The sequence below is a fragment of the Ailuropoda melanoleuca genome, chromosome 17, assembly GCF_002007445.2.
Source record: "Ailuropoda melanoleuca isolate Jingjing chromosome 17, ASM200744v2, whole genome shotgun sequence".
NCBI classification, from domain to species: domain Eukaryota; kingdom Metazoa; phylum Chordata; class Mammalia; order Carnivora; family Ursidae; genus Ailuropoda; species Ailuropoda melanoleuca.
Genome location: NC_048234.1, coordinates 33051783 through 33077377, shown reverse-complemented (window position 1 = coordinate 33077377; position 25595 = coordinate 33051783). Strand labels below are relative to the sequence as shown.

At 43.7% G+C, this 25595-nt stretch overlaps 1 protein-coding gene across 2 annotated transcripts in view; it reads right to left on the bottom strand.

Annotated features, from left to right (window-relative positions):
• Positions 1-1889: 1889 nt before the first annotated feature.
• TLE4 (TLE family member 4, transcriptional corepressor) overlaps positions 1890-25595 on the bottom strand; it is an 89634-nt gene continuing 65928 nt past the window's right edge. For both annotated transcript variants that reach the window (XM_019808727.2, XM_002927980.4), the window contains exons 4-15: positions 23512-23631; positions 22412-22465; positions 21343-21495; positions 20003-20135; positions 19533-19726; positions 18956-19032; positions 9722-9971; positions 8496-8743; positions 6281-6428; positions 5704-5854; positions 5298-5374; positions 1890-3573 (exon numbers count right to left, since the gene is read on the bottom strand). In XM_019808727.2, the coding sequence (XP_019664286.1) occupies positions 3466-3573; positions 5298-5374; positions 5704-5854; positions 6281-6428; positions 8496-8743; positions 9722-9971; positions 18956-19032; positions 19533-19726; positions 20003-20135; positions 21343-21495; positions 22412-22465; positions 23512-23631 (1713 nt within the window). In that variant the 3' untranslated portion in view covers positions 1890-3465. The remainder of the gene's footprint in view (positions 3574-5297; positions 5375-5703; positions 5855-6280; positions 6429-8495; positions 8744-9721; positions 9972-18955; positions 19033-19532; positions 19727-20002; positions 20136-21342; positions 21496-22411; positions 22466-23511; positions 23632-25595) is intronic.

Below are 25595 nucleotides of genomic sequence, written 5' to 3'. Positions count from 1 at the left end.
TTTCCTCACAACTGCCACAACTACCGAATGACAAATATTCTAAGTCGGACATTTTGTTTCCGGGTTACACAGCTCTGCTGAGAGATCATCCAGATTGAGGATGCAAATAGCCCAGTTGATAGTTGAGGGTATCACTGATGGTCTAGCTGCTTATACTCTATCCAGGATGCTGTCTTCTAACTGGGGGGCCATCAATCTCCCCTGCTTTCGGCTGTTAAGGTCCCAGAATCTCGTGGCTACATGAGATGGTTTAAAACTGAGTTTCTCCACATCTCATGGCTGCGTAATTCCTACCCCCTGTAGGTGTCACAGGGTTGCAGTAGGTTTCAGCATACACCCTCCAGGACAAGGCTGGACCTTTGGCAGCTTGGTGGACATGAAACCACCCTGCTCAGTAGTGGCCCGACGGAGGTATCTGTAAGAACTTGAAAGACCGTGGAGTTTGCCACTCTACATTTTATCTGCTGATCTTAGTAAAGTCTTGATGGCTTCTTCAAGCTGAGTTTCTATTTCTTGGTAGTTCTATGTGAGTCAGTCTTCCAGCCCTACACCACTGTTCTTTGACTGGAACCAAGTTGTCTCTGGTTCCGGGTGATTCCTTTGTTTTCTTTAGATTCTGAGAGACCATACTTAAAGCAAAAACTATGGTAAATCAAGTTATAATTACATCAAGATTTTTGCATAGATCACAATCTAGGCCTGAGATTTATATCAAAGACCTAAAAATCTAACTTGATAAAACCTCGGCAATGAGAGGAAATTGATGCCCATTAATTAAAGCTGGGTCTATATATGCATTCTTCTCAACGGCCAATGTCGATCTCCCTGAAGAGGCGTGACCACCAGGCACCAAAGGGGAATTCTGTCTCCTTAAGGCAGGCTCGTTCTCCTTCTAGAGGTGTGAACATGGTACAAGTGTCATACTCTGTACCAAAAAGATTTTTTTACTCTAAATCTCGACTTTTAAAGACATTTTAGTAAGGATGCACAGATATTGAGCTAAGAATCCTTTAAAATGTTATCGTCTGAAGTAACAGCTCTCACAGTTCTCACATGTGAAGTGCTGCTTCCAACCCCACTGGTGCTCACTGTTGAGACGGGGCACCTCGAGTCAGGATCTCACAGCTGATCACCGAGCACACTCCAGACCACAGCCCCCAGCCCCTGCCATCTTTCCACCCAGTGGATCCTTAAAAATGCCAGATTTTCGAGTCTTAGGAATTTAGATTTCTTTAAGCACCTTCTTATGCTCAATCTTCACACACCCCACCAGCAGCAGCCCAGTGGGCTTTGCGCTTTCAACAACTCCAGTGTATCACACTTGACATGTTTCCCAAACCCAAATGGCTAGAAACAGTGTGTGTGGGCTAATTCTAAAACAGCGCTGGTCCCATGGAACCTTCTGTGATGACGGATATGTCTATAAATTTGAGTAGTCCAATATGGTAGCCATTAGCCACATGCAGCTACCGAATACTTGAAATGCAGTTAGTGTGACTAAAAAACTTAAAAAAAAAACCCACAACTAATTTTAGTAGAGTTAAATTTAAATAGCCACAAATGGCTAGTGCAACCATACTGAACAGTGCCGCTCTAAAGCATTTGAGTAATGTGACAACTTTTTGATACACAGTATTTTTACAAACCAGAGGCACTCAATAAATATCTGGTAGCAACCTGTCCTTGATAACCTCCATCTGCTCTCCCTTCTAGTTCTCGTCAAGTGAAAATAAAAACAAAACAAAAAAGGCAGTAATAATGAAGCCCACGTGACTTGAACACCAGTCTCCCTTGAATGAAACTAGTAATTTTTAGTAGATGGGAGTGGCATAGTCAAAGACAAAAAATATACGAAAGCCAGCCAAACAAAGGATTAGAAATAAGCATACTAGAAGTTATTTATGTTTAATGCTTAAAAGTCTGAATGCACAAACAATCTACCATTATAGAAGTACTGGTGGTCAATACAATGCATTAGAACTATGTACAATGCACAGTTTAGTATCAAAATCTTTCTACACTGTAGAGTTTTACGAAACTGTTAATGACATCAAACACTAAGCACTTAAGACACCATTTTTTTTTTCTGCTACCACATTAGGAACGTCAATGGACAGTCCATTTCAACTTGCAGCATCCATCCGTTTCTAGTATGAAATTAAGTCATTTTCTACTTATACAATAAAGTTTATCTACACAGTTCTCTTGATTTTGATCCATAGCAGCAAAGGCACTGTACATCAGCAGATCCACAGACTTAAAAGATTCTTAAAGCATTCAAACAAAAAAATAATAATAAAAAAAGGAGTCACATATCATAGTTGAACAGCAACAACAACAACATAAAAGATAACACAATGTTTCTGGCACAATGGCACAGCCTGTGTCCATTTCGGGGACATCCAACTAAGACAGGGAAAGAACTGGAGGTAAAGAAAGCAAGTCCTCCTCCCAGGTGAGAGTCCATTCTTTCTGGTTTTCAGAGGGAGGTCCTTGCAAATCTCCTCTGCTGTCCTTATTTTGTAAAAGACTTGACTTGCACAGCAGGAGGAATCCTCCCCTGACATCTGTGCAGTTCCCAAAGAACATGCCAAAAAATAGCCCATAATTTCTTGTAATGACAGAACTGCCCAAAGGTATACATCTCCCTCTGCAAAGAAACGCGGCAAAAATATACAGAAGGGATTAAGTTCTCTCTTTAGGCCAAATTTAATTTGTTCGTCTGTCTATAATACAATAAAAAAAGGAATTAAAAACTTATTACAAAGACACTTGTCAACAAGTCAAAAAAGAAAAAAAAGAAAAAGTCCAATTACTTTTATCAAATAGAATCTAAAGCTATAGATATATTGGTTAAAGTTGTCCAAATAGACTCAAATGAATACAACGAGGCCTGTCATGTTCTAATTGTTCAAATTTCCAAACATTTAAAATAAGTAGAAAACAAAAACAAAAAAAATCTAACAACACAGCAACATATTGCTTCCATATGTAATTATACATTTCACATCTCTATACAGTCCTTAGTCTACATTTAGTGACATTTTTCATCAATTATTTTAAACCTTCCTTTCCCCTCCTTTGCCAAAAAAAGGGGGGGAGGGGTATCAAATACAATGCATCTTCATTATCAATGCAGGAGCAGACAGCTTTATTCAGTCAAAGTTAGAAAGCCTTCTTTAAACAAAATAAATATATTACAGATATAATACATAATTAAAGATTCCGTCACTGTTAAGTATGGTTATTCCATGTTCTTCCACGTAGAGAGCTGAAGATTTGGTATCACAGGTTCTTAATGAGTATTCACAATTCAATAGCAAGGAGGAAGTGGGGGTAAGAGATGGGATTAAACTCCACAACTGCATGAGTATTTGAAATCCTTGGTTTTAGATGCGGGGGGAAGAGGATGATAGAACAAAGTGCTACAAGGAGAAGGGGTCCAGTTCGCATGAAGATTTGTCCTTAATAAATAACTTCATAAACCGTGGCTTTCTTATCCCCAGAGCCAGTGACAATGTATTTGTCATCCACAGAGATGTCACAGCTAAGCACCGATGAGGATTCTTTGGACTAGGAAAGAAACAAACACAAATGTTAACCACTGAAAGAAAAACCCACGAGGCGGGACTGGAAGACACAGAGCAAAAACTAGCATGAACGTGTCCCGTTGTCCGAACAGGAGCAGCCGGCCAGGCAAGACAGTGCCGGCACTTCCACAAAATGGCGGGGGCGAGGACGCTTCTGGGGACACCTCGCCATGCTAGTCTACAGGCTCCTGCACTGGGGACGTCGGGTGGCAGGCAAACCCACTGTCCGAGCAGCTGGGCCCAGAAGAAGCAAGGCCTGGCTTCCACTCCTATTCTCCAGACGGGTAAGAGCAGAGTGTCGTTAGCATGAAAAATCCTCCACTTCAGTCACATGGCTTAGACGGAGGTCGAGCTGCAGAACACCAGCCTCCTACCTCAGAGACTTCCCTCAGAGTTCAAGTGGAAAATGGCATGGAAAACACTACGTGTTTTGAAATTGGGAATGTAAAAACATTTTGAAAGCCTGATTTTCTCCTGTGGGGAAAAAAGAATGCAAATTTCCAAGTGGGGAGGAGTTCAACAGTTAGAAAGAGAAATGTACCATACTTAAGGGTCCTGGATACCATGTTCAACGACACCAAGTACAAGGGGTTCAATGTCAACTTTGAAATGAACTGTGCTAAACAAACTATCCCCGCAGGATTTTAACCAGCACTCTGAACATTTAAAACATTAATGTCTGACATGCAGATGCTAACCCACTACCAGTGCTTCTCAAACTTTTTTGATTGTAACCTGTAATTAATCCATTTTACTTCACAACCCAGTAGACACATAACATACAACACTTACACTTACTATAAAAGATCCTCTCTAAGATTTTATATTTCTTTTTTTTTTTTTAGTCCCGGTTGGGACCACCAGAAAGGTTGTGACCCACAACACCAAAAATATATATTGTATTCAATGATAAACTTCATGACAGCAAGAATCAGCTATTTTTGTCCTACTGGTTATCTGGCACAGTATTTTCACTCAATATATATATTTTTGGATTCAACTGCATTGATCTACTCTATGATGACATAATACTACTCAGTCAAGAAAACTGCAAATTTGTTATTATTCCTAAAAAAAAAAAAAAAAGCACACCTAAAAAAATTACACCGGAAGTATAGGTTAAAAAAGACAAGTGTTCTTTAACCTCCTGTGAAATTCCCACATACCAGCCAGAGAGCACGGAGACTGTGTGTGCATGTTGGTCATATCTACCATCTGGTCTTCCTACAAATAATTTCACACACACACAAAGTACCGCTGAGTCAATAAGAATAAACATTACTGAAATTAATCAAGATTGACTAAACTTTTCCACAACACTTTTTTGGGAAAAAAAATCAAAGAAATAACAATACTAATAAGAGTATTTTTTAAATAGAAGCATTTTAAAGCTGTAACACACACACGAATCACAGAGGATGTACAAACTCTACTCTGGTGTAAAAACGGGACTGAAGCATGGAGAGCTGGTTAGTGCAATGGGCAGTGTCTTGGCTCTGGGCTCGAAGAGAACTGGAGACCAACCCCAGCTCTACGACGTGTGGCTGTGACGCTAGCCTCCCTCAGGCCAAGTATTCTTCTCTTGCCCTACGTCCTAGGACACTTAGGAGTCTTGTTAATCTGACAGAATGCAGAGAGAGAGTTTGGGTAAAGCACTGCCATGCAGGGAGCCCGCAGTAGGTGGGAGCTGAACGAGTGAAGTGTTACCTGGAATATACTGGCCCCATAAGGTGTTCTCCAGGCATTCAGAAGGTTGTCCTTTCCAGTGCTTACAAACCATTTGCCTACAGAGAGTTTGGAAAAAGGTTTTGTTTGTGTTACTGTGTCAGACACCCAAGATTTGCTTTATAGAGCACCAAACAACTCACAGAAAACTCTTCTAATCTGCAACAAAAGTTTCGAGGACATAAAGCTCACTGTCCTAGATTTCGTGAGTCATTTATCCTTACAACAAGGGTAAGTGGACTGGCACATGGCATTAGAGATGCAGGCGCGTATGTAACTTTGAAGAGGCCACGCTACTAAATCAAAGGCGCGGAGGGAAGACGCATGCGCGGGAGGGCAGAGGGAGTGATTCTCTCGGACAGGAAACGGACAGGAGGGGGCTGCTTACCACAATGGGCAAACTTGAGCGACAGGACGCAGCTCTCGTGGAGATGCAGCTGGTATTTGTCCGGCTTGGTGACATGCAGCACTTCCACGTTACTGTTCTCCATCCCCACCGCCAGCCACTCGCCGGTTGGGCAGTAGCCCAGAGAAAAGATCTACGATTAAAACAGCTCAGAGTGATGGCGCCTACAGAGGACGCGCTGCCTTGCACCGGGAGGCACTACTTCTTCTGGGGATACTATTTAAATTGTGAAGAAGTCCAGATGATTTGAATTGTGTAAGAAGAAATCACAGCCAAATGGGTGATCCCAGAGTAACGCGATACATTTCCACAGTACAATTTAATCACTTAGGTACAATTCAAAGAATACGGAGTAACGGTCTTTCAAGGAAAAACCTGCTAAAAGCTTATAATAAATGAGATTTTTTAATCCTTTAATACGTATTACTATGTTTTGACAGAAAACAATACAATTCCAGTTACCTAACCTAGAATCAAAAGTGACTTCGTCACATGGTGAAACCTGTCATGTATGTCACAAAACCGTGACTTCCGAAGTGTCCCAGGCCCAAGCCCGTACCTGTGAGGTGAAGTCGTGCTGCTGCAGCTGCCGCCCTTCGCGCAGGTCCCAGGACCTGACCGTGTTGTCCAGGCCGCCCGTCCAGAGCTTGGTGCCATCGTTAGAAATGTCAATACAGCTGGCCCCGTCTGTGTGGCCCTGGAATTGCCTGAAAATGTCAAGATGGAGGGAAAACCTTTGAAAAGTTAGTTTTTTTATGTGAACTCAATTCCGAGTTCGTCAGTGCAGCCACTGTGGAAAACAGTGTGGAGTTCTTCAAAAAATTAAAGTTGAATTACCATATAATCCAGTGATTCCATGACCGGTATTCACCCAAAGAAAACGAAAATACTAATTTGAGAAGATGTAGGCCCCCCTATGTTTACTGCAGCATTATTTACAATAGCCAAGATATGGAAGCAGCCCAGGTGTCCATCAACGGATGGGTAAAGGGCATGTGGTACGCATACACCATGGAATATTACTCAGCCATAAAAAAGAATGAGTCCTTGTCATTTGCAACAACATGGATGGATACAGAGTATAATGCTCATCGAAATAAGTCAAAGAAAGATAAATACCATATGATTTCACTCATCTGTAGGAATTTAAGAAACAAAACAAATAAACGAAGAAAAAAAAAGACAAATAAAAAGACTCATACACAGGAAAAACTGATGGTTACCAGAGGGGAGGTGAGGGGGGGATGGTTGAAACAGATGAAGGGGATTAAGAGCACACTTATTGTGATGAGTACTGAGTCATGCACAGAATTGTTGAATCATTATTTTGCACACCTGAAATATAACACTGAATGTTAATTATATTTCAATAAAAAAAATTCAGAACTCCTCAGGGATCAGTTTCATTGCAGGTCTTATTTATAGATTTCACCTGGGTTTACTGTGTTTTCTAATTATTCAAATAACAAACGATATATAGAGAGAGATTCAGGTTTAACTGAGATGTTGAAGTTCCCGCCCTTTTTATTTTTGAACGCTAAGGAAGTACTCTTTGACTTTCATACCAAAGAACGACTCATATAACCAAAGGGAAAAAAATCTCAAACTGAAATAAACAAAAGAAAATACATAGCTACATGTATATGAACTAATCAAAAATACATCTAAGACTTATTTTATCATTGTAATATGAAGGAAAGGATTAAGAGGATGTAAGGCATATTATATTCTCCCTCTTACAAAAGCTACAGGGATGGGCACAGAAGCAGCAGAGCAAATTTTGCCAGTGCGCAACAATGCAACTGTAGCAGGCTGTGCAAGATAATGAAAAGGCCATGCTCTCAAGTAAGGCACATGGAAAATTCAGTGTGGCTCAGCTGCCCCAGGAGCTGGTAGACTGTATAAAAGACACAGGGAAAAGAAGAGATTAGAAGCAGTTCCTTGTAAGGGCCCTACCCAAGATGAAACAAATGATGACTACTTTGTTTTTGGAATCATACGTAAAGCTCAGTCCTGCAAAATAGCTGATAGATGGCCAGCAGAGGCCTCTTCTCCTTACATACTCCCCTTGACTTGCAGCTAGGCTTGATTACAACCTTCTCACACCCTTCAGCAGATCATACCTCTTGCTTCCTACTCTCTTGGGTGCTGACATCTGGAGATTCGTTTCAGGGCATTACCTATCAACACCGATCCCATACAACTTCACTTCTAAACAAACATCTCAGTGCATCGACCCATCCTTAATGGTGGAATTACAAATAATCTAGACCATTTCAGAGCGAAGCACAATGCCTGACCCGTGGCAGGGGTTCACTGATGATCTGCTGAAGGAAGGCACGTGCAGGATGCATGTGGCACGGAAGACAGTGCCCTGCGCTGTGAATCTTCTCGGTGAGTGTCTATCGACAATGACGGTTGGTTAGCAAGCACAGATGGCAAATTACAGACGTCTAACGAGCTCATGAGGTCATGGGAACATGATGTACATTAACTATGTAAAAATGACCTCATTTTTTAAAAAACCTAAATTGGTGATGCTTAGGATAATGTCCAAAAAAAGCAAAGAAAAAAACCACCCTGCATTTGGTAAGTTCAAAAGTGCAGAAAATAAGATTTTACATTAGTAATTTGTTTCTAGCATCTTTAAAAGGAGGCTGTCCCTAACACTTTTTAGTAGGATAACTCTATTTCATCGTTTTAGACACACACAGCTCTTTGGCACACAGCGGTAAAACTGGCTCCCCTGAGAGAAAGGGATCTTGCTGACCCACCTCACCAGCGTCTGGTTGTGCAGGTCCCAGACGGCGATGTTACCGTCACTGCAGCACGAGAAGCAGACCTTGGAGTCGGGGCTGATGGCCAGGGCGTAGCAGGCGGGGGCTGAGGACGTCAGCTCTGCCTTGATGCGTGGGGTCGGAGCTGCCAGGTCCCAGATGGACAGAGTACTGGCCTCCCCTCCCACAATGAGGGTGCGACCATCAGGGAGCAATCGGCAGGAACGGATGTAGTTATCCCTGTTCTGGAGAGACAAAAACCATCAAGAGATCACTCATGAGGAAAGGAAAACAGCATTAACATGAGAGCAGAAATCCATAAAAGTATTGTGTTCCCTCCTGGTTTTAATGAGCCATTTTTACTTATGACAATGATAAAGTGGATTAATGCTAGAAAATTACATGAAATTAGGGAAGTACTTAAACTTGATCTACAAATTTAGTGCTGAGATATTTAATCTTAATTAGCATGAAAATGCAAGGCTCTAGACCCAACTCCCACCACCACCACCGAATCACCCGGCTGCCTGACTCATTTGTACACACAGACACACGCACAGCAACGTGGAACGCGCGCAGTCCTGGGCAGCAGTGGCTGATCAAGCAGCATCAAGTGGAGGCAAAAAAGTGTTAAGGGACAGGGGTAAGAAGACAAGGTCCTCCCAGCTCGTGAGGTTCTGGGAATGGTGGGTACATCAAGCATGTTAAACTGACCTAACACCGTGCAGCGGCAAAAATTCCACTGCTCGTCTAAGGAAGAACGTCCAACTGAAGTTTTGTAAATGACGCAAGGACAAATGCCCAAACCACAGCCAAGGGGATAGTTCCGTGTCTGCCCGGGAAGCGTGGCGTTATTCTGGTCTCACAACGGGACAGACTGAGAGTCAGGTGCGCTCTCATGGAAGCCCTCCTGCACTTCTACTTTTCTTACACCGCTTTATCAGACAGGAAAACAGGTAGGGAGGCTGTGCCCGCGCACCCGGCAGGGCTCATGAAGGCTGCACTGGGGCCCGTGCATCCAGACCTGGATAGTTCTGCTGGAGGAACTGAAAGACGTGCGTCCTTGTCAGCGCTCCCAATCTCCACGTGAAGGGCCACAAACCACGGAAAACAACTACCCGCTGGGGATCAATTCCGCGTGTTGCTTGTCCAGCCCAGTCTCTCACTTTCCCATCCCATTTTCTGAATGAAGGTGTAAGCCCTGTTCCTCCATGTTTGCTCACCAGACAGTCGAGCTGAGAGACGGGGCTCTTGTTGCCGGGGTGGCTGATGTCCCAGACCTTGACGCAGCCCTTCCCGCCCGTGTACACGTGTCTCGTGGGGTTGCTGATGGTCACGGCGCACACCACCTCCCCGTGGTTCAGGGTGTTGATCTGGCGCGCGTGCCGGGGGATTCCGGGTCCGATGAGGGCGTCGGGGGGGAAAGGGACAGGCTGCATCTGACCGTCTGCAGTAACGTGGAAGGAGTACGCTCTAAGGTAGTGGGGAGGAGAAAAGATAGGAAGAGGGGAATGTAAGAAATGTTAGTTAACTGATCAGTGTAAGGAGATGAAAAAACATTTTCAGTGCTCCTTATGATTTGCAAATAAGTAAAATTTACCTGGTACAGTAGAAAGAAGATAATTTTCAGAGTCACAGAGCTAGATCTACGATCAAATGTCAGGTCGACTCTTCACTAGCTGCTGTGTGACGTAAGTAGTTACTGAGCCTCTCTGAACCTCAGCTCTCATCTTTAAAAGGGAGAGAATGCTACCTACACTTCACAGAGAATTAAGTAAGATAGCCAACGTCTAGTATAGTACCTACTCCTTCAGGGCACTCTGCAAACTTGCTCTGTTTTCTGCTTCGGGTGATTCAGAAGCCTGTGATGAGATTTCCGCCTGTATATGAAGTCACTCCAATCAAGTGATTTACTAACGGAGATCAATGAGTCAAAATGACCAAGCTTTAAGGAGTTAAGAGTCTCTAGGCCTACATGGTGAAACGACAGCTGTGACCCCCGCACACACACCAGATGAAGTCCTATCAGACTTGACAATCACTGACTGAAGTGTTCCCAATGAAATTAGACCTGTAAAGGCGTCCTGTGTGACTAACCTCAAGGCCCGCCTGTGAGTACCAATCATCGGCTCCAACTCCAGTTCATCTCCAGGGAAAGCTCTACACTTATGAAAACATTTGGTTCTAAATGCAACTTCAGTTCAAACATCTTCCTCGAGAAATCTCTGTTCTTAGGGCACTGAAGTCAGGAAGGGCACATCAGTGGGGCTAGTGGTGGGGAGAGGGAGCTGGGTCTGTCTTCTATCATGGGCAATAGCCCATTTCGGAAATTATGTCATTCTGCTTTGGCATGAGGCTTTGGAATGTGCTCTGTTTATAGGAAGAAGTTTACGAAAGACATACCAAGGGAAAGCATCTGTGGGTACACAAAGGATTGGAACTTGGACCTATCAGGGAAGTTTTAGAATCCAAACAGTTTATGGTTCCTCAATGCAAAACTCTACAGGCTAGCCACATTCATCAAAATTCAGCCCATTACTGAGGGGCCCTCATCACCCCCCTGAATGTCCCCAGGAGGGATGACGCAAGTATGGGGCTGTGGAAGATGTGGTGCCAGAGAGTGGAGGGCTTTTTCTTTCTCTGTAAACAACAGAGATGCACGCACCCGGCTTGTAGAAGAAACGTAGTATGTCAGATTGCTGAGGGCGAAGGAGGGGGAAACTAGGGAGACAAGAGAAGAAGAAGACATTTTCTTGGTCAAATCAATAGGACTTGGAGACACGCTGGATGTGTGACCTGGGAGAGAGGAGCGGAGGAGGGCTATAAGGCTCGGAACCCGGGAGACTCAAGTGGACCATGATACGTTAGTCAAGGGACGGGGGAAGCACGACCAAAAGGGACACATGCAAGGAGCTAAATGGTTTGGTTTTCTTCAATTTGAGGGCAGTCAGGAATCCAAACAATTCAACAGGAAGTTGAGTACTGTGATTCAAGTGAGAGGTTAGGTTAGGTTAGGTTAGGTTAGAAAGACAACGTGTGCTTATCGACTAAGAAGTGATGTGTTGAAGCTAAGGGAGCAGACACAATAACACCGTAGCATTACATAGTGAGCAGACTAGATGCAGGACTTAGGGGACTGCTTACACCTAACGAACCTCCAACAAGAGCAGTCGGAGACACTGACAATTGAGAGAGACAATAAAGTGCAGAGATGGGGGAAGACAGTCAATCACCTGACAACTTATTAAGAGATTCAACCATTCAACACGTACTTCTTGGGTACCCCCGTGTGCCAAGCACCGTACTAGCAGGACCAGGGTTACAACAGAAAGAAAAAAAGCAAATCCCTGGTTCTCCTGAGGTTATGGCCTGTGGAAGTAGGTGGCAGGTGGGTAGATGGGCGGCAGGTGGGTAGGGGGTGGATTCATTAGTGAGATATTCACATAAATAAATATAAAAATGTCAGAGGGTCAATGCGATGAACAGTGGACAGGCCTGGTCCTGTGGGATTTGACAGAGTGAGGACAATGGGACTTTGATATAAAGAGGAAGATGGTATGAGGGGGATGGCAAACATGAAGGCCAGGGTGAGACAATGCTTAGGATCCACTTAGTCAGAAACTATTTATTAAATGCCTAATATGAGCCAGGTACTATCAGGTGCTGGGAATAAGGGGTGAACAAAGTCCCTACCTCCCAGGGCCAACATCGAGAAGGGAAAGCAGATACCATAGATAAGTAGAAAAATAAGTAACCTCAGATCCTCACCAGATGCCAAGACACACACACACACGGCACACAGGTCTGGGGCACCGTATGAGCAGAGATAAGAAGGAAGGAGGCAGCCCTGCACACATCAAGGAGGGGAATGTGGAACGCGCCAGGGAGAGGAACAATGCAGAGTCCCTAAAGCACAACCAAGTGAGAATGCTAGCGCACACTCAGTGGAGAGGGGAAGGCTGGAGACAGAAGGAGGGCAGCGGTAAAAAGGGCCTGGCGGGCTGTGATGAGGAATGTGGATATTGTGCTGGGTGGAATGGGAAGTCACTGGGACTTCTGGGCAGGGAGTGACAGGATTCAGTTAATGTTTTAAAGTGCCATTCTGGCTGCTGGGTGAAGAGTGGATTAGAGGTGGCAGAACAGGAAAAGGGACACTAGACAGGAGGTCTGTGCAGTAATCAGGGGAGAAGCCAGTGGCTGGGCCTGGGACACAGTGAGACAGCTGGGAACAGATGTGCAATTCAAAAGATCACTGTGGGCGGGTGGAAGTAAAGAAGGCTGTGCGGATGGGATATCTGCGTTCTGGAAGTGACACAATGAAGGGCGGGGATGTGATCTTCCTTGTGAGCCTGTAAATAGGTAACTGAAGTCAAGATGGACAGCTACAGTCCACATGGCCCAAGCCGAGGTTACTGGGGGCTGACCTTGTGAACACCAGAGTCACGTGGAATGATGGCAGGCTCCGAGGGGAGGAAGACCCTAAGCCAGTGTCAAGTCTTTCATAAACGGGAAATCCCCCAACAAGGTATAAGAGTGGGTAGAATCCAATGACACCAGCCTGAAAGGGCCAGAGTTTTCACAAAAAGATAAAGGAGTTCCGTTCTAGAAAAGACTGGTGGTGGGGTGGGGGGGACGGGAATGACACAGCCTTTATCACCCATCACTGGCCCTGAGGATTTCAGGATATGAAACAAATGAAGGGGCACCCCCTCAGAGAGCTGCAGGTGGAGAGGTCCCCTTGGGAGAGAGCCAGGTGCCAATCAGGCAAGGAGGGGAAGGCAGCGACACTCGCAGAGAAAGGCTGAGATTCTGAGGGATGACGATGGAGAAAAAGGCTAATTGATTTAGCAGTTAAAGAGGTCATGAAGACTAAATCTTAAAGGAAAGGAGAGGAAGGTTATTCCAAGTTTAGATGGTGTTATACATTCTTAATGATAATTTACTTGAGAAGCCATCCCTTCTCTCCTCTCTAGTATCACTACGTGGTTTTTAAAGAGCTTTGAGAATTTAAATAGTTAAGAAACCAGACACATCATTTCTTTAGATGTTTTTGATATGAAATTCTTCAACTCAACCACAACCACTCTGTGAGCACCTACTATGTTCCTGGAACTCCCTTTAACAAGAATGTCAAAAGCCTACTTGCATTAAGGATATAATGTGGCCCTCTGTTTACTATTAGTACATGTAAGATACTCAAGGCCAGAAAAAATAAAACTCTAGTAGATTCTTATCAGATTTCAACGAACTCTGATGTGTAGCTGGCAAGGTGTACTGGAATGTGTAATGAAAGCCAACCTTTCTAGAAATCAGAAACCCAGGCTTGAAGAATGATTCTTTTTCTACCTGATTAAATGCATCTTAGATAAGGCCTCTTAGCTACATTCTTGGATATGGACATCATGCTAAGAATACAAAATGAGGTAAGGCACTGGCCTTCCCACTAGAGGCTTCCAATCTAGGAAGTGTGATGAGAAAAGCACAGAAGTGGCCACAATACCAGGAGGAAGATGACAAGCATGAAGTTCTGTGGTGGTTCAAAAAGAAAAGACAAAGCTTATGTTTCAACAGTGACATGGTACTAGAGGTGGGTTTTGCAGAATGGAGGGTATCTCACCGAAAAGGGAGGAAGACGGAAAAACAATTCCAGGGGGGCAGAAACAGCAGAGAGCAAGTGCTCTAAAAGGATGGGGTGCAATAATGGAAATTCCTGGATGGGTTTTAATCCAAGGATTCATTTATTCAATAACAACCCCACACTTAAGTGGTTGGAAGAGCTGGCCCAAGCACAGTCTGATCAAATGTATCAGGAATATATACATTTATACTACACACACACACACACACACTACAAACACACACACACACACACACACACACACACACACACAGCTATCTATCTGCTAGAAAAGGGAAGGTGTAAAAGGAACAGCCTACAAGGCCAGCCTGAGAACTCCACAAACAGAATTCATTAAAGGGTGTTTTGAGGAAGAACAGGTAGGGCATTATTAGGGCAACTGGCAGAATACATTTGCGCACAAGGAATACAATGGGTAGGAGTAAGAGATGGTTATTACAACAATCTAGATGCGAGGTAATGGGGGACCTGAACTAGGCTAGGTCAAGGAAGACACTAAAAGTAACAGTGGATATAAATTTCTGCGGGACTTAACGAATAAGATGTGAGGAAGGAGCCAATAATATTTGAGTTTCTGAGCTTAGGAAACAAGGAGCAAAATACCAACAGTCCTGATGGGCAATGTGGAAGGAAGACCTGGTCTGGGGAAGCATCGTGATACGATCACTTTGAAGTGCAAGTAATATACACTCAAGACATCTGAGATGTCCAGCAAATAACTACAAATGTGGGGCTGGAGGGAGACGGTGCAGGGAACCAGAGAATACAGTGACGTGCACTCTTCCAAAACACACACGTGCGCGCGCACACACAAGCACGTGTGCGCACAGCAGGTGACAGCACTAAGAGCTAAGAGTGGCTCTCTAAGGAAGACGGTAAAGAGAACAGAAGCAGCTTGGACTTTGTGACAGAACTATACTTCAAACAATCAAGGCATCTGCAAATCGCTCTTTTTAAAACATGCACATTGAAGATTATTTTATCTGAATCATCATCTTTCGGTGAAAACCTAGCGTATTTAAAGAAGGTCCTTGGCCTTCCCACCCCCACCTCATTTACCTTCTCTAAAAGGCCCAGTTCTGTAATGCTGCACTCAGCCTTCTCATACTTTACAACACCTTCCCCAAAGTTCTCAGTGTCTCACGGGAAGGGACTAGACCTCGGATTCACAATAAAAGGTCTGGCCATTGTGCTTTATAAGTATGCTAGACAGTCAGGTTCTAAGTAGTGTATGAACCCTCTAGTAGGTCAGCCAACCCACAACTAATTGTTAAGGCCTTGCAGTGTGTCGAGCATTGTTACTATTTTGAAAAATCCTGCTTTATAAAAACAAACAGAACAACAGGGAAAAATTTCTGAATTGTGAGCAGCCTAAAACCAACAAACCCGAGCTCTTCTGTCATGGCTACATCCGCATGCCATGTCCCATAATATAATTAGTACTACGGTTTTAATTGAATAGTTTTATACTATTTATGGATGTCTCATTTAAGTAACAGGTGAGGAAAAAAGGCCATTTTGGGCTTATGTTGGAATTAAACTATGTTGTCATTCCAATTACAAATTGAGTGGAACTCTTGCTAATTCACCAGAATAGACAAGAGGACCCAATGTGAATTATTAAACAAATGCTACTTTATTCATTAGTTGGTGACATGCATTTAATTATAACTTTTGATAACATCTAGCAATTCAGTCTGTAAAAATAATTAGGACAGAGATGCACAACTGTTTTAAGACTTTCTGGAGAAAGGCAGTTTACTTTGCATGTGTGGTAGGGAAGACTTTAGGTGATTTATTATGTTTTAGGTTCTAGCACACAAAAAAATAGGTGTTTCTGTTGAAAAACACACACAAGACAAAGTTCCACAATTCCGTATCTTACGATCTGAAGAGCCACCTGTCATAATCACTTCTTCTGAAAAATCTATAATAAAATACATATTATCTCTATATGCATAAATGAATGTGAATTTACATGTCTTGATGCCCTCTTGTATAAAGACACACCAATGACAGGAGCATGGAGTCTAATTTACTCAATTTAATTTTCTCGGGTCATTTCTGCCCACTGCAGAAATGCAGTTCAGTTCAATTGCATAAGCAGTTGAAAAACTGATAATGCTCTGGGGCAAAGCCAAATGGGAAATGATGCTGTGGTCGACTGAAGAGCCCCATATACCAAACACAGTACTCAACAGGGAACATATTATCTTATCTCAGCTGTACGCCCCGCTTGTCAGGGAGGTGCCATCCCTGGTTTACAGATGAGTCAAGTGAAGCTCACAAAGTTAAGAAACTGTCCTCTAGTTGTCAACTGGCCAAGTAAAAATTCAAATTCTGATCTGTCACACTCCAGAACCACTCTGTCGACCACACCGTGGCTCTCTTTGGAGAGATCTGCCAACTGCAGGAGACAGGGCTCTATCAACTCCCACGAATGAAAATTTGCAATCATCCTCAACCCCATCAATCTTCCCAGAAGGATCTCAACAATTTGACAATGCTAAGAATAAAGACTAGGGGACGGAACGGAGTCCAGCTCAAGGCTCAGCAGTGCCTCCCGAATCAGACCAGCTCTAATTCGACAGTGGCTCAGGTGACCCAAAGCTAAACCAAGACCGTCATTCTTCTTGACAGCCACCTACCACCCCTTGCCCCTCCCTCTTCACCCCTGGTGGCCCCTGGGCAGTAGCTGAGCTGAGAAGCACCAGCCCCGCTGCTCTAATGGTTCCATCACAGCTCTGGTGCAACAGCTACTTAACCAAGTGGTTACTACGCAGCACCTGAACATGGGTTAATACCTTTCCCTAAGGAAACCTCTCCATCCCCACAGGCTCATATGGAACTCATAGGTATTTGAGTTATGTGATTAATCCTCTGACCTTGTTATTTAGTCACTGCCTGAAAGAGACCAAACTTTCACCCTCAAATACATCAGAGTTCTTGGTCAACAAGACGTGTAAGTCAGTCAACAACTATTTGCAGAACACACACAAGTACACAGAATTTTATGGTAATGGGTATTTATACCTTCAATTCTCAGGGAACTCAAAGTCTAATTTGCCTTGCCTCCCTTATTAATCAGTCAAATATTTACGGAGCAACTTGGCTATGGAGCCAGCATTGTGTTTGATGCAACAGGAAGTTTAGCCTAGATCTGTACAGAAGTAAGTTACACAAGAAGTTACACATAGGAAACAACACGGTGACAACTAAGCGCCTGAGTGTATAGCAGTGAATACGTAAGCAGTGGGAGATCAGAGAAGAGACCGGCTGGCTCAACCATGTGCTCTCACACGCGCTCTCTCTCGCCCTCTCTCACTCATTTAAAAAGTATGTATTGTGGGGGCGCCTGGGTAGCGCAGTTGTTAAGCGTCTGCCTTCGGCTCAGGGCGTGATCCCGGTGTTATTGGATCAAGTCCCACATCGGGCTCCTCCGCTGGGAGCCTGCTTCTTCCTCTCCCACTCCCCTGCTGTGTTCCCTCTCTTGCTGGCTGTCTCTCTGTCACATAAATAAATAAAATCTTTAAAAAAAAAAGTATGTATTGTGAGCGCCAGCTATAGACCAGGTACCATTCTAGGCGCTGGAGCTACTTCTGTAACCGAACAGCAGAGATTCTGTTCTGCTCTCACGGAACTTACATGCAAGCAGGGAGAGGCAGAACATGGCTACAAGCAAGTACAAAAAAGACAGGCAGTAGAAAATAACAATGAAGGGGGGAGCAAGGGAGAGAAGGATGCTATTTTAAATAGGGCTGGCAGGGCAGAATGCTCGAATAAGTGATATTTTAGCAGACACTTTTGAAGTGAGATAATAAGCCAGAGAAAAAGTACTGCAGGAAGGACCAGTAAGAGCAAATGCCCCAAGGCAGCCAAGCCACCAAGGGAGCCTCTGGGAGAAGGGACTTAGCAGTTACGGAGGGTCAAGTGTGGGTAGCAGCGGACGGGGAAAGCACCAGCTTGGGGAAGCAGCATTTGAGTGGCATGTGTGGTGACAGGGTGCCAGGGGAAAGAGCCAGAAGCATAAATAATATACACACATGACTAATAAGGCAGGGTGGGTCTGCGGGGATGCTTCCCAAAGAGAGGAGCGAAGAGGCAAGCTGGGATTTTAAGGAAAGAACGGTGTTATTTTATAGTCAAGTCTTTGTATCTGGGAAGATGAAGCCAGGGAGCAGAGAGAACCGTGCACAGGAAGTAATAAAAAGGTGCTCTGGACTGAAATGAAGGATGTGGAACGAGATATGGTGAGAGAGTAGAATGTACAAGAAGAGGCTGGAAAAACTGATGTGTGCGTTTTGCCTTCATAACTCAAGGGGGCTATGAATACAGACGCTCCAAACATCCAGCTCACAGGACGAGAAGCCAAATGAGCAAAGTCACCTTTCCTGCAAACACAATTGAGCATAAGACCACACTTCCTTCTTTTCACAGCCTTTGAAGTTTGGCACGTCTTTTCCCAACACGCACAAATTTTGAGCATCCAGGTTTGCACATAAGACGTTTTTTTTCTGAGGCAACAAAACAATTCAGTAACAGACGTAGAGAAGACCTGACTGCTGGAGATGCCTCAGTAATTTGCATTTCCATATTAGAAGCTCAAGATTTTAAATTGAAAATACAAAACCCCACCTCATTACTCCTTTCCTTGTGCGAAGAGAAAATGGAAATTCTTTGCAAGTTAAAACACAAAAAACAAACAAAAACGTTGAGCTCCGGGAACTCCCCACACTGCCCAGCAGTGCTCAGCCGAAAGGGCCGGCAGGGGCCCGGCGTCTGGCACACGGCTGTGAGCCCGAGGCTCAGGGGTACTCACGGTTTTCCTCCCGGAATGCCTGTCAGGTTTGGAGGTATGGCTGGCACGCGCATGTGATGGTGTGGATCAAATCCAACCTACAATTTTCCCAAGCAAAACAACAAAAACATACACAGTTACATTAACTCATATTAGCCTACTCAATACCTCTCTAGATCTTGGGAGAACACAGACTTTAAGTAAGATTTTAGAAATATACATACAGTAGTATCTACTGATGAAAAGATAGGATGTTTATGATTTTAGGGGTAATATACCCGGGGATGGAACATACATGAAAAAAAATTATTTGTATTATTTTTGAAGCTTATGATGGAAACACAGGGTTCACTACATTCATGATCATTCGCTCTGTTCTTGTAGGTTTAAAATTAAAAGTAAACCTAAAATAACAAAGACATTTCCTCTCCTTAGAAAAAGGAATGGGATCTCACAGTACAACTGGGTGTAGTTTAATTTACAGATATGACGGGTCCCTCAACAAATACCTCAAATTACATAAACTAGGCTCAAAAATACATCTGGCGATCCTGTGAGCCATGGAATGGTTTGATTTCGTGAAGGCCCACAAACGTACCACCGGCGATCTCCCGTAGGCTGCGGCCGCGGCCGCGGCAGCGGCGGCTGCGCTCATCTGGGGGGAAATGTTGTGCAGCCCCGCGTAGGCGGCGCCGGGGCTGGTCAGCTCCCCGTTCATCCCGGCGTGGGGCACGATCCCGAACGGGGTTGGATATGGACAAGGGACTGCCATCGGGGTCCTTAGGCTTGAGGCTACAGACCAAAATGAAAGGAGAGAAGAGAAGAACCAAGAACACGGGAAACAATAAGGAATAAAATATACCTTAAAAAGTAGGACCCGGGGCTCAAATTTGCTTAATGTAATAATCTCAAAAATCATCAAGGCACTTGGTTCAGGTTAAATAAGTAATTCTAACAGCTTTTCAATACTGGTTATTACTACTCTTAAGGTACTGCAGTGTTTAAATTGCTTTAATTTCTTTGAAAACATGAAACATAAATATGCAGAAAACCCTTCTTCTTACTAACCCAAGGGGTCGACTCCTGGTGGTTTTCCCGGCACAGGCCTCAATCCAGGAGTGGAATTACTGCCTGGGGTGGGTGCATCGGTTCGTGGAGTAGGGGTATTGGACTTTGAAACAGGAGTAGTAGATTTTTCATTCTAACGAGAGACAGAAGAGAATAGAGTGGCAATCAGAACACAGTCTTAATGATGTTAAACGTTTAAAAAGGCAAGTCAAAAGGAAAAGAGAAACAAATGGAAAAAATTCTTCAGATTGGGCCTTTATTTTCATAATTAAAAAGAACAAACCAACAAACAGAAAGAGTTCCCTGAGACCACAAAACCAATGTTCAGGAGGATATAAACTGAAGCAGAATTTGGGGTAGAGTAAATGATTTCCAGGAAACTGGGTCTGAGTCAGACAGAGGCTGACAAATCATGACGTCCTGTGACCAAACACTTGCTGGTTGCTTTAAGGCTGCTTGAGCTGAGTTCCTGGGGGACTGTTCATGTCACATGAGGCTTCCTGGTTAACAGGTCCCCTTAGAACAGATCCACGCCCCAGTCGTCACAGAGATCAGTATAGAGGAGTTGCCAATACTAGAAGGCCAGAAGGCCAAGCAAGAACAACAGAGAAAAACTTAATGTAACCCCGTGCCAGACACATCCCCCTAATTTGCAGACAAACAGAGGAACTTTTTTTCCTTCAGCTGTGAATTCAGAAGGTTATATGAAAACTGAGTCTTTTTTTTTTTTTAATGTGATGTTACAAGGAAATAACTGGTGAGGAAAAAGGAAGACATACACACAAGAATGCAATTAACTACAGAGCCACAGAAGAAGGGGGTATGGGGAGATTATCCTGACTTGCAAGCAGTTTCATTTTTGCGTTTGTGATTTGTGGTGTGAGTCAAGGTAGACTTTTGTAAATGACAGATTACTTCTTAGATAGGAAGGGAAAATTATTGCAGTCATCTATAGCTTGGTAATTCAAACAAAGCTAGCAACAAAATCACATCCCAGCCGAAAACTAAATTTACCATAAACCGTAGGTGACAAAACCATCTCTGTAAGCCCAGTGTGTATTTCTTCATCTTTGCTGAGACACGTTTCACTCAATTTCCCCATATCCCTCCCCTACCCTTGCAAAAAGAGTCATAAAACAAACATTTATCACCAGGAAGTCAGTCAACCCATTCGGGTCCCAAAGTACTTTTGCCAATTAAACTTGAATACTGAACGTATACATATATTTGGAAATAAAAGTCCTATAGAAAAATGTGAAAAAATACCAAATTTACAAAATAATCAAAGCCAATCAACTTGAAACAGGCAAGGCTAAGAAAGATGATGCAGAACAGCTTACAAGGCTAAGTTCTTTGGATTTGGAGGAAGGAGTGCTGCTGGAGGACGCGATAGAGGCTGGACTGATGGGGGCATCTTTCTTGAGCAGGCGCGTCTTGTCCAGGCCATTCTCTCTTGGGGAGTGTGCCGGGCTCCCTCGAGGGGAAGATGGATCCTGCGAAGGAACATCAAGGGCGTTAATACAGCACATTCACAATGCTAGAGTACTTGAGTGTGGATGTTTCTAGCAGGAAGCATGGAAAAGTGCAAAATGTTCTGTAATCGATAATAAAAGATGCACCAAATTGCTAAAGAAAATATTTGGTATTGAGGTCAAAGAAAATACAATATTTACAGCAGAGGTTGACTCTTGAACGACATGGGATGGATATGCGTGGGTCCACTTATATGCAGATTTTTTTCGAAAAATACACTACAGAACTATAAACTGTATTTTCTCTTCTTTATGATCGTCTTAACATTTTCTTTCCTCTAGCCGTCTTTATCATAAGAATACAGTATGTAACATACAAAACACGTGTTCATCAACTGTTTATGATATCGTAGGTTATTCACAGTTAAGTTTCTGAGGAGTGGAACCTTATATGTGGCAGCATAACCTGCAGACTTGCTGAATCACTCTATTGTACGCCTGAAACTAAGGTAACATTGTGTGTCAACTACACTTAAGTTTAAAAGGGGGGGGAGTAACATGCATATTTTCAACTTCGTGGGAGCTTGGTGCCCCTAAAACACCGCTCCCCTACCTGTCTTATTCAAGGAGCTGTACTTACTCAAAACAAAAATCAAAACCCTGCAAATCTACAGGTCACCTGTCAATGAGATCTGCAGGCTGACCACATATGTCTGCTGTGCATTTATGGTGATAGCAAAACACACTTTCCCTCTTATAGAAAAGAAGAGCAATAAAACAAGGATTAATAATACGTAAAATCAGTAACACATGAATTTTTCAGGTAAATAAAAAGTGGGTCCCTTTGGAAATGAAGCACACATTTTGAATACTGTCCGGACACTAGCCATTGTTACAGTGGGTAAGAGCAGGAAGTTGAATGAGCCAGAAAACATACCTCATTGGAAACATCAACCACCAAGTTGTCATCACTCTTCTCACCATCGCTGTCCTGCATTGACAATTGACAAGCATTACTTCCTCCCCCAGTGCACGTAACATGCACAAAGGCCACACACACACACACACTCTCACACGTGCGTGTAACACGCACAAAGGCCAGATTCATCCTAGATAAGTTCAGACTAATTCCTCACATCTTATAAAAATGAACTGTGCCCAACAGTGCTAAACGCTTTACAATGTACTGTGCTCTTTAATCCTGATGATGATGTTACAAGGTAGGTAAGATGACGATCCCCTTTTACCGTTTAAAAAACTGAAGCTTATGGCTTGCTTGTTACTCCAGAGCATCTGGTGGAAGCTAGCATGTTCGGGCTAAATCCAGCCTACGGTTGGGTGTGATTTATCTCTCAGTTTAAAAAAACTAGGTTAAGTAGTCCCCGTGTTAAAATTGGGAGGTTTCACACAAAAATCCACACTTTCTTTTTCTGAGGCCTGCAGTCCAGCAGGGCACCCTCCCAGGAAGCAGAGCGGGGACTGCCTGCATCCACCCCAGTCCCATCCAGCTTGCTCCCTTCACTCTGTGACCTGAAGGGTTAGTCACTGAAGGAAAATGAGCTTCAACCCATGCTAGGGACACAATCTGGATGCCTCTGCAAGCTATACTCCACAAAATTCGCTTTATGCCTTAGCACAAATTCATTTTTGACATTTTGACAGGTTTTCTATGATTTTACATTTTTCCTTAACATTTCTAGTTGACCACAGAAAATGCAACCACCTTGAAATACACAGAGGGAAGCAAACACATCCCTAGAAATGGTATTATGGGACTTCCTGGCCATCTTCTATTAGAGCCAGACAAAGCATTCTGCTCCAACTCGCACACACGCGTGCGCTGACCTGACACTCAGAGGACTTCAGCTAGCCAACAGAGACACAGCTGTAAATGTGATCACTATTTTTTTTTCCTCCCAGTAGATGTTTTTTCCTCCTATGTTCTAATTTTGGTTGGTAATCATCAAAGGGTAAAATGGCTGCTGATAAAAAGCAGAGTAAACTGGCTTCCCCCAAAGCAAAGGTGGATGAACCTACATAACGAGCTGCAATTTCCTTTTCTTCAGTTTTCTGCTTTTTGCTATCAGAGGAGTAGTCTGTGGAGTTCCTGTGCTTCTCGGCACCTCGGAAACTGGCTGACGGGGATACCGAAGAGCTCTGGAATTAGAAAAGAAAGCAGGGTTGAGAAATGACCATCCGCTTAACAGCGAGTGTTCCAGGCTTACTGTCCTTTTTGTTCGTCAGTGCACACCTGCATAACTGTGAGCAGGAGACAGGAGAGAAGGGAGGAGGTAAAAGGAAGAGGACAACAGAGGTGGAGACAGAAAACCAAAGAAAAACAGGGGAAAGGGACTGAGGGGGAAAAAGGAACAAACAGGAAAGAAAAAATGGAGACAGGACCAGAGAGGGAGCCAAGGAATAAAAAAGGGGGCAAGGAATAGCAAATTCAGAAAGCAGAATGGGTCTGGTCCCACAGAGATGTAGATTACACTGGTGAAGGGGCTTCAAAGAGGAAGAGGAGGGAAGAGAAAACGGAAGGAAGGAAAAGGCAAGCCCCGCCCCCTCTGGCCCCAAGTTTGCTGGCTGATGGGAAGCCAGTAACCTAAGCCTGTACAGAGACACTGACTATGTTAGAGTCCGTCTCGAGAAAAACCAGTAACTCTTCAAAGAAAAAGGGAAGACAGGTACTCTTTGGCAATTTAAGCAACCAAAAAATGGTGATCATGTGACACAAAGGTCCTATTTAAGGAATTTTGCTAAGTCCCTTGTTTTAAAGGCACAAAAGATTCAGAGTGGCAAATAAAACAAAAACAAAACACCTGCAAAAATTCACTTTATTCCTTTCTGACTTCTACCATTTTCATGAGCCTGCTCCTTTTTGTCTCTGGAAACCCTGGAACCCCCATTAGGACCAGACAAATAGAAAAATAGTCCCTCCCTCTTGGATCACAGTCAGGAGCAACCCATACAGGCTCAGACAATGTCCGGCATCTCTGCTCTTCCAAAGGGCTCCCAACTGGAGGAGGCCTACATGCCGAAGATACACAGTGAAGCACAGAGAATGCATCTGTCTGCCAGTGAGGCCAGGTGGTTACTACTGGGCACACTCAGACAGTATGAGAGCTTAAAATCATTTACGAGGGAGTGAAGAAAGTGTCAGTGAAAACTGAAGCAACCTTATGGAACTGGCTAGTGACTCAGTTCAGGATAGACCAAACAGGAGCCAGCTCAACATTAAGGTGAGGTGTGAGAGAGGGAGCACGGCTGACCTGTGGAGGACGGGTCAGAGAGGCCAGAAAAGCCAAGGCCTCAGCAGGGCACCTGTGCAGGGCTGAGTGCTAAATTAACCCAGGCTGGGCAATGGAAAGAACACTTGGAGATGAGAAAACAAGTTCTAGGAAGAACAAAGAATCACCACCAGGATATCTCTGCCTTGCATCTAAATCAATCCAGGACACTGTTCCGTAAAGCTCGTCCTCATTGATAACTTCATTCTTCTCATATGAAACTAACCCCGTGTACTTTTTTTTTTTTTATCTAAAGTCTGATGGTAATAATTAACATTTATGAAGATAAACAACATTTACAAGGGCTTTTAAATTAACTACGGGAGGCAGTGTGATATCCAGAACTTTTGCCTCTATATCCCATTTCACTTCCACTGAACCTTAATGCCACATTTCCTTTTGTGGCTAAACTTTTGAAGCCTGTTGTTAGAGGAAAACCAATGAACTGTTTTTTCCCCAATGCCTGGGTCAGTATCGCTACCAAGACATCAGCCCCTAGTGGTCAGCTATGGTGATGGCAACTCCACCACCGGCTCCAAAGGCAGGAAGGAGGGGGTAGGAGTTTGGTGTCAGGGGAAGATGGGAAGGACAAGTGAGTGGGTTCCCAATGATAGGGCTGGGTACCTCTAAATCCTTCCTCCTGTACCATTCTCTCTCAGAGTCTTCAATGAATACTCTAGACTGGAGACACCGAACCCTGAAACTATCCCTACTCATTCACCCTTAAGCTTAATAGCAGAAAAGATGGCAGACGTCATTCAGTAAGGCCGAAGACCAAGGCAAAACACTAGAAGCCAAACAATTTTTAAAACCGGACAGCTTCTTCATGTATCT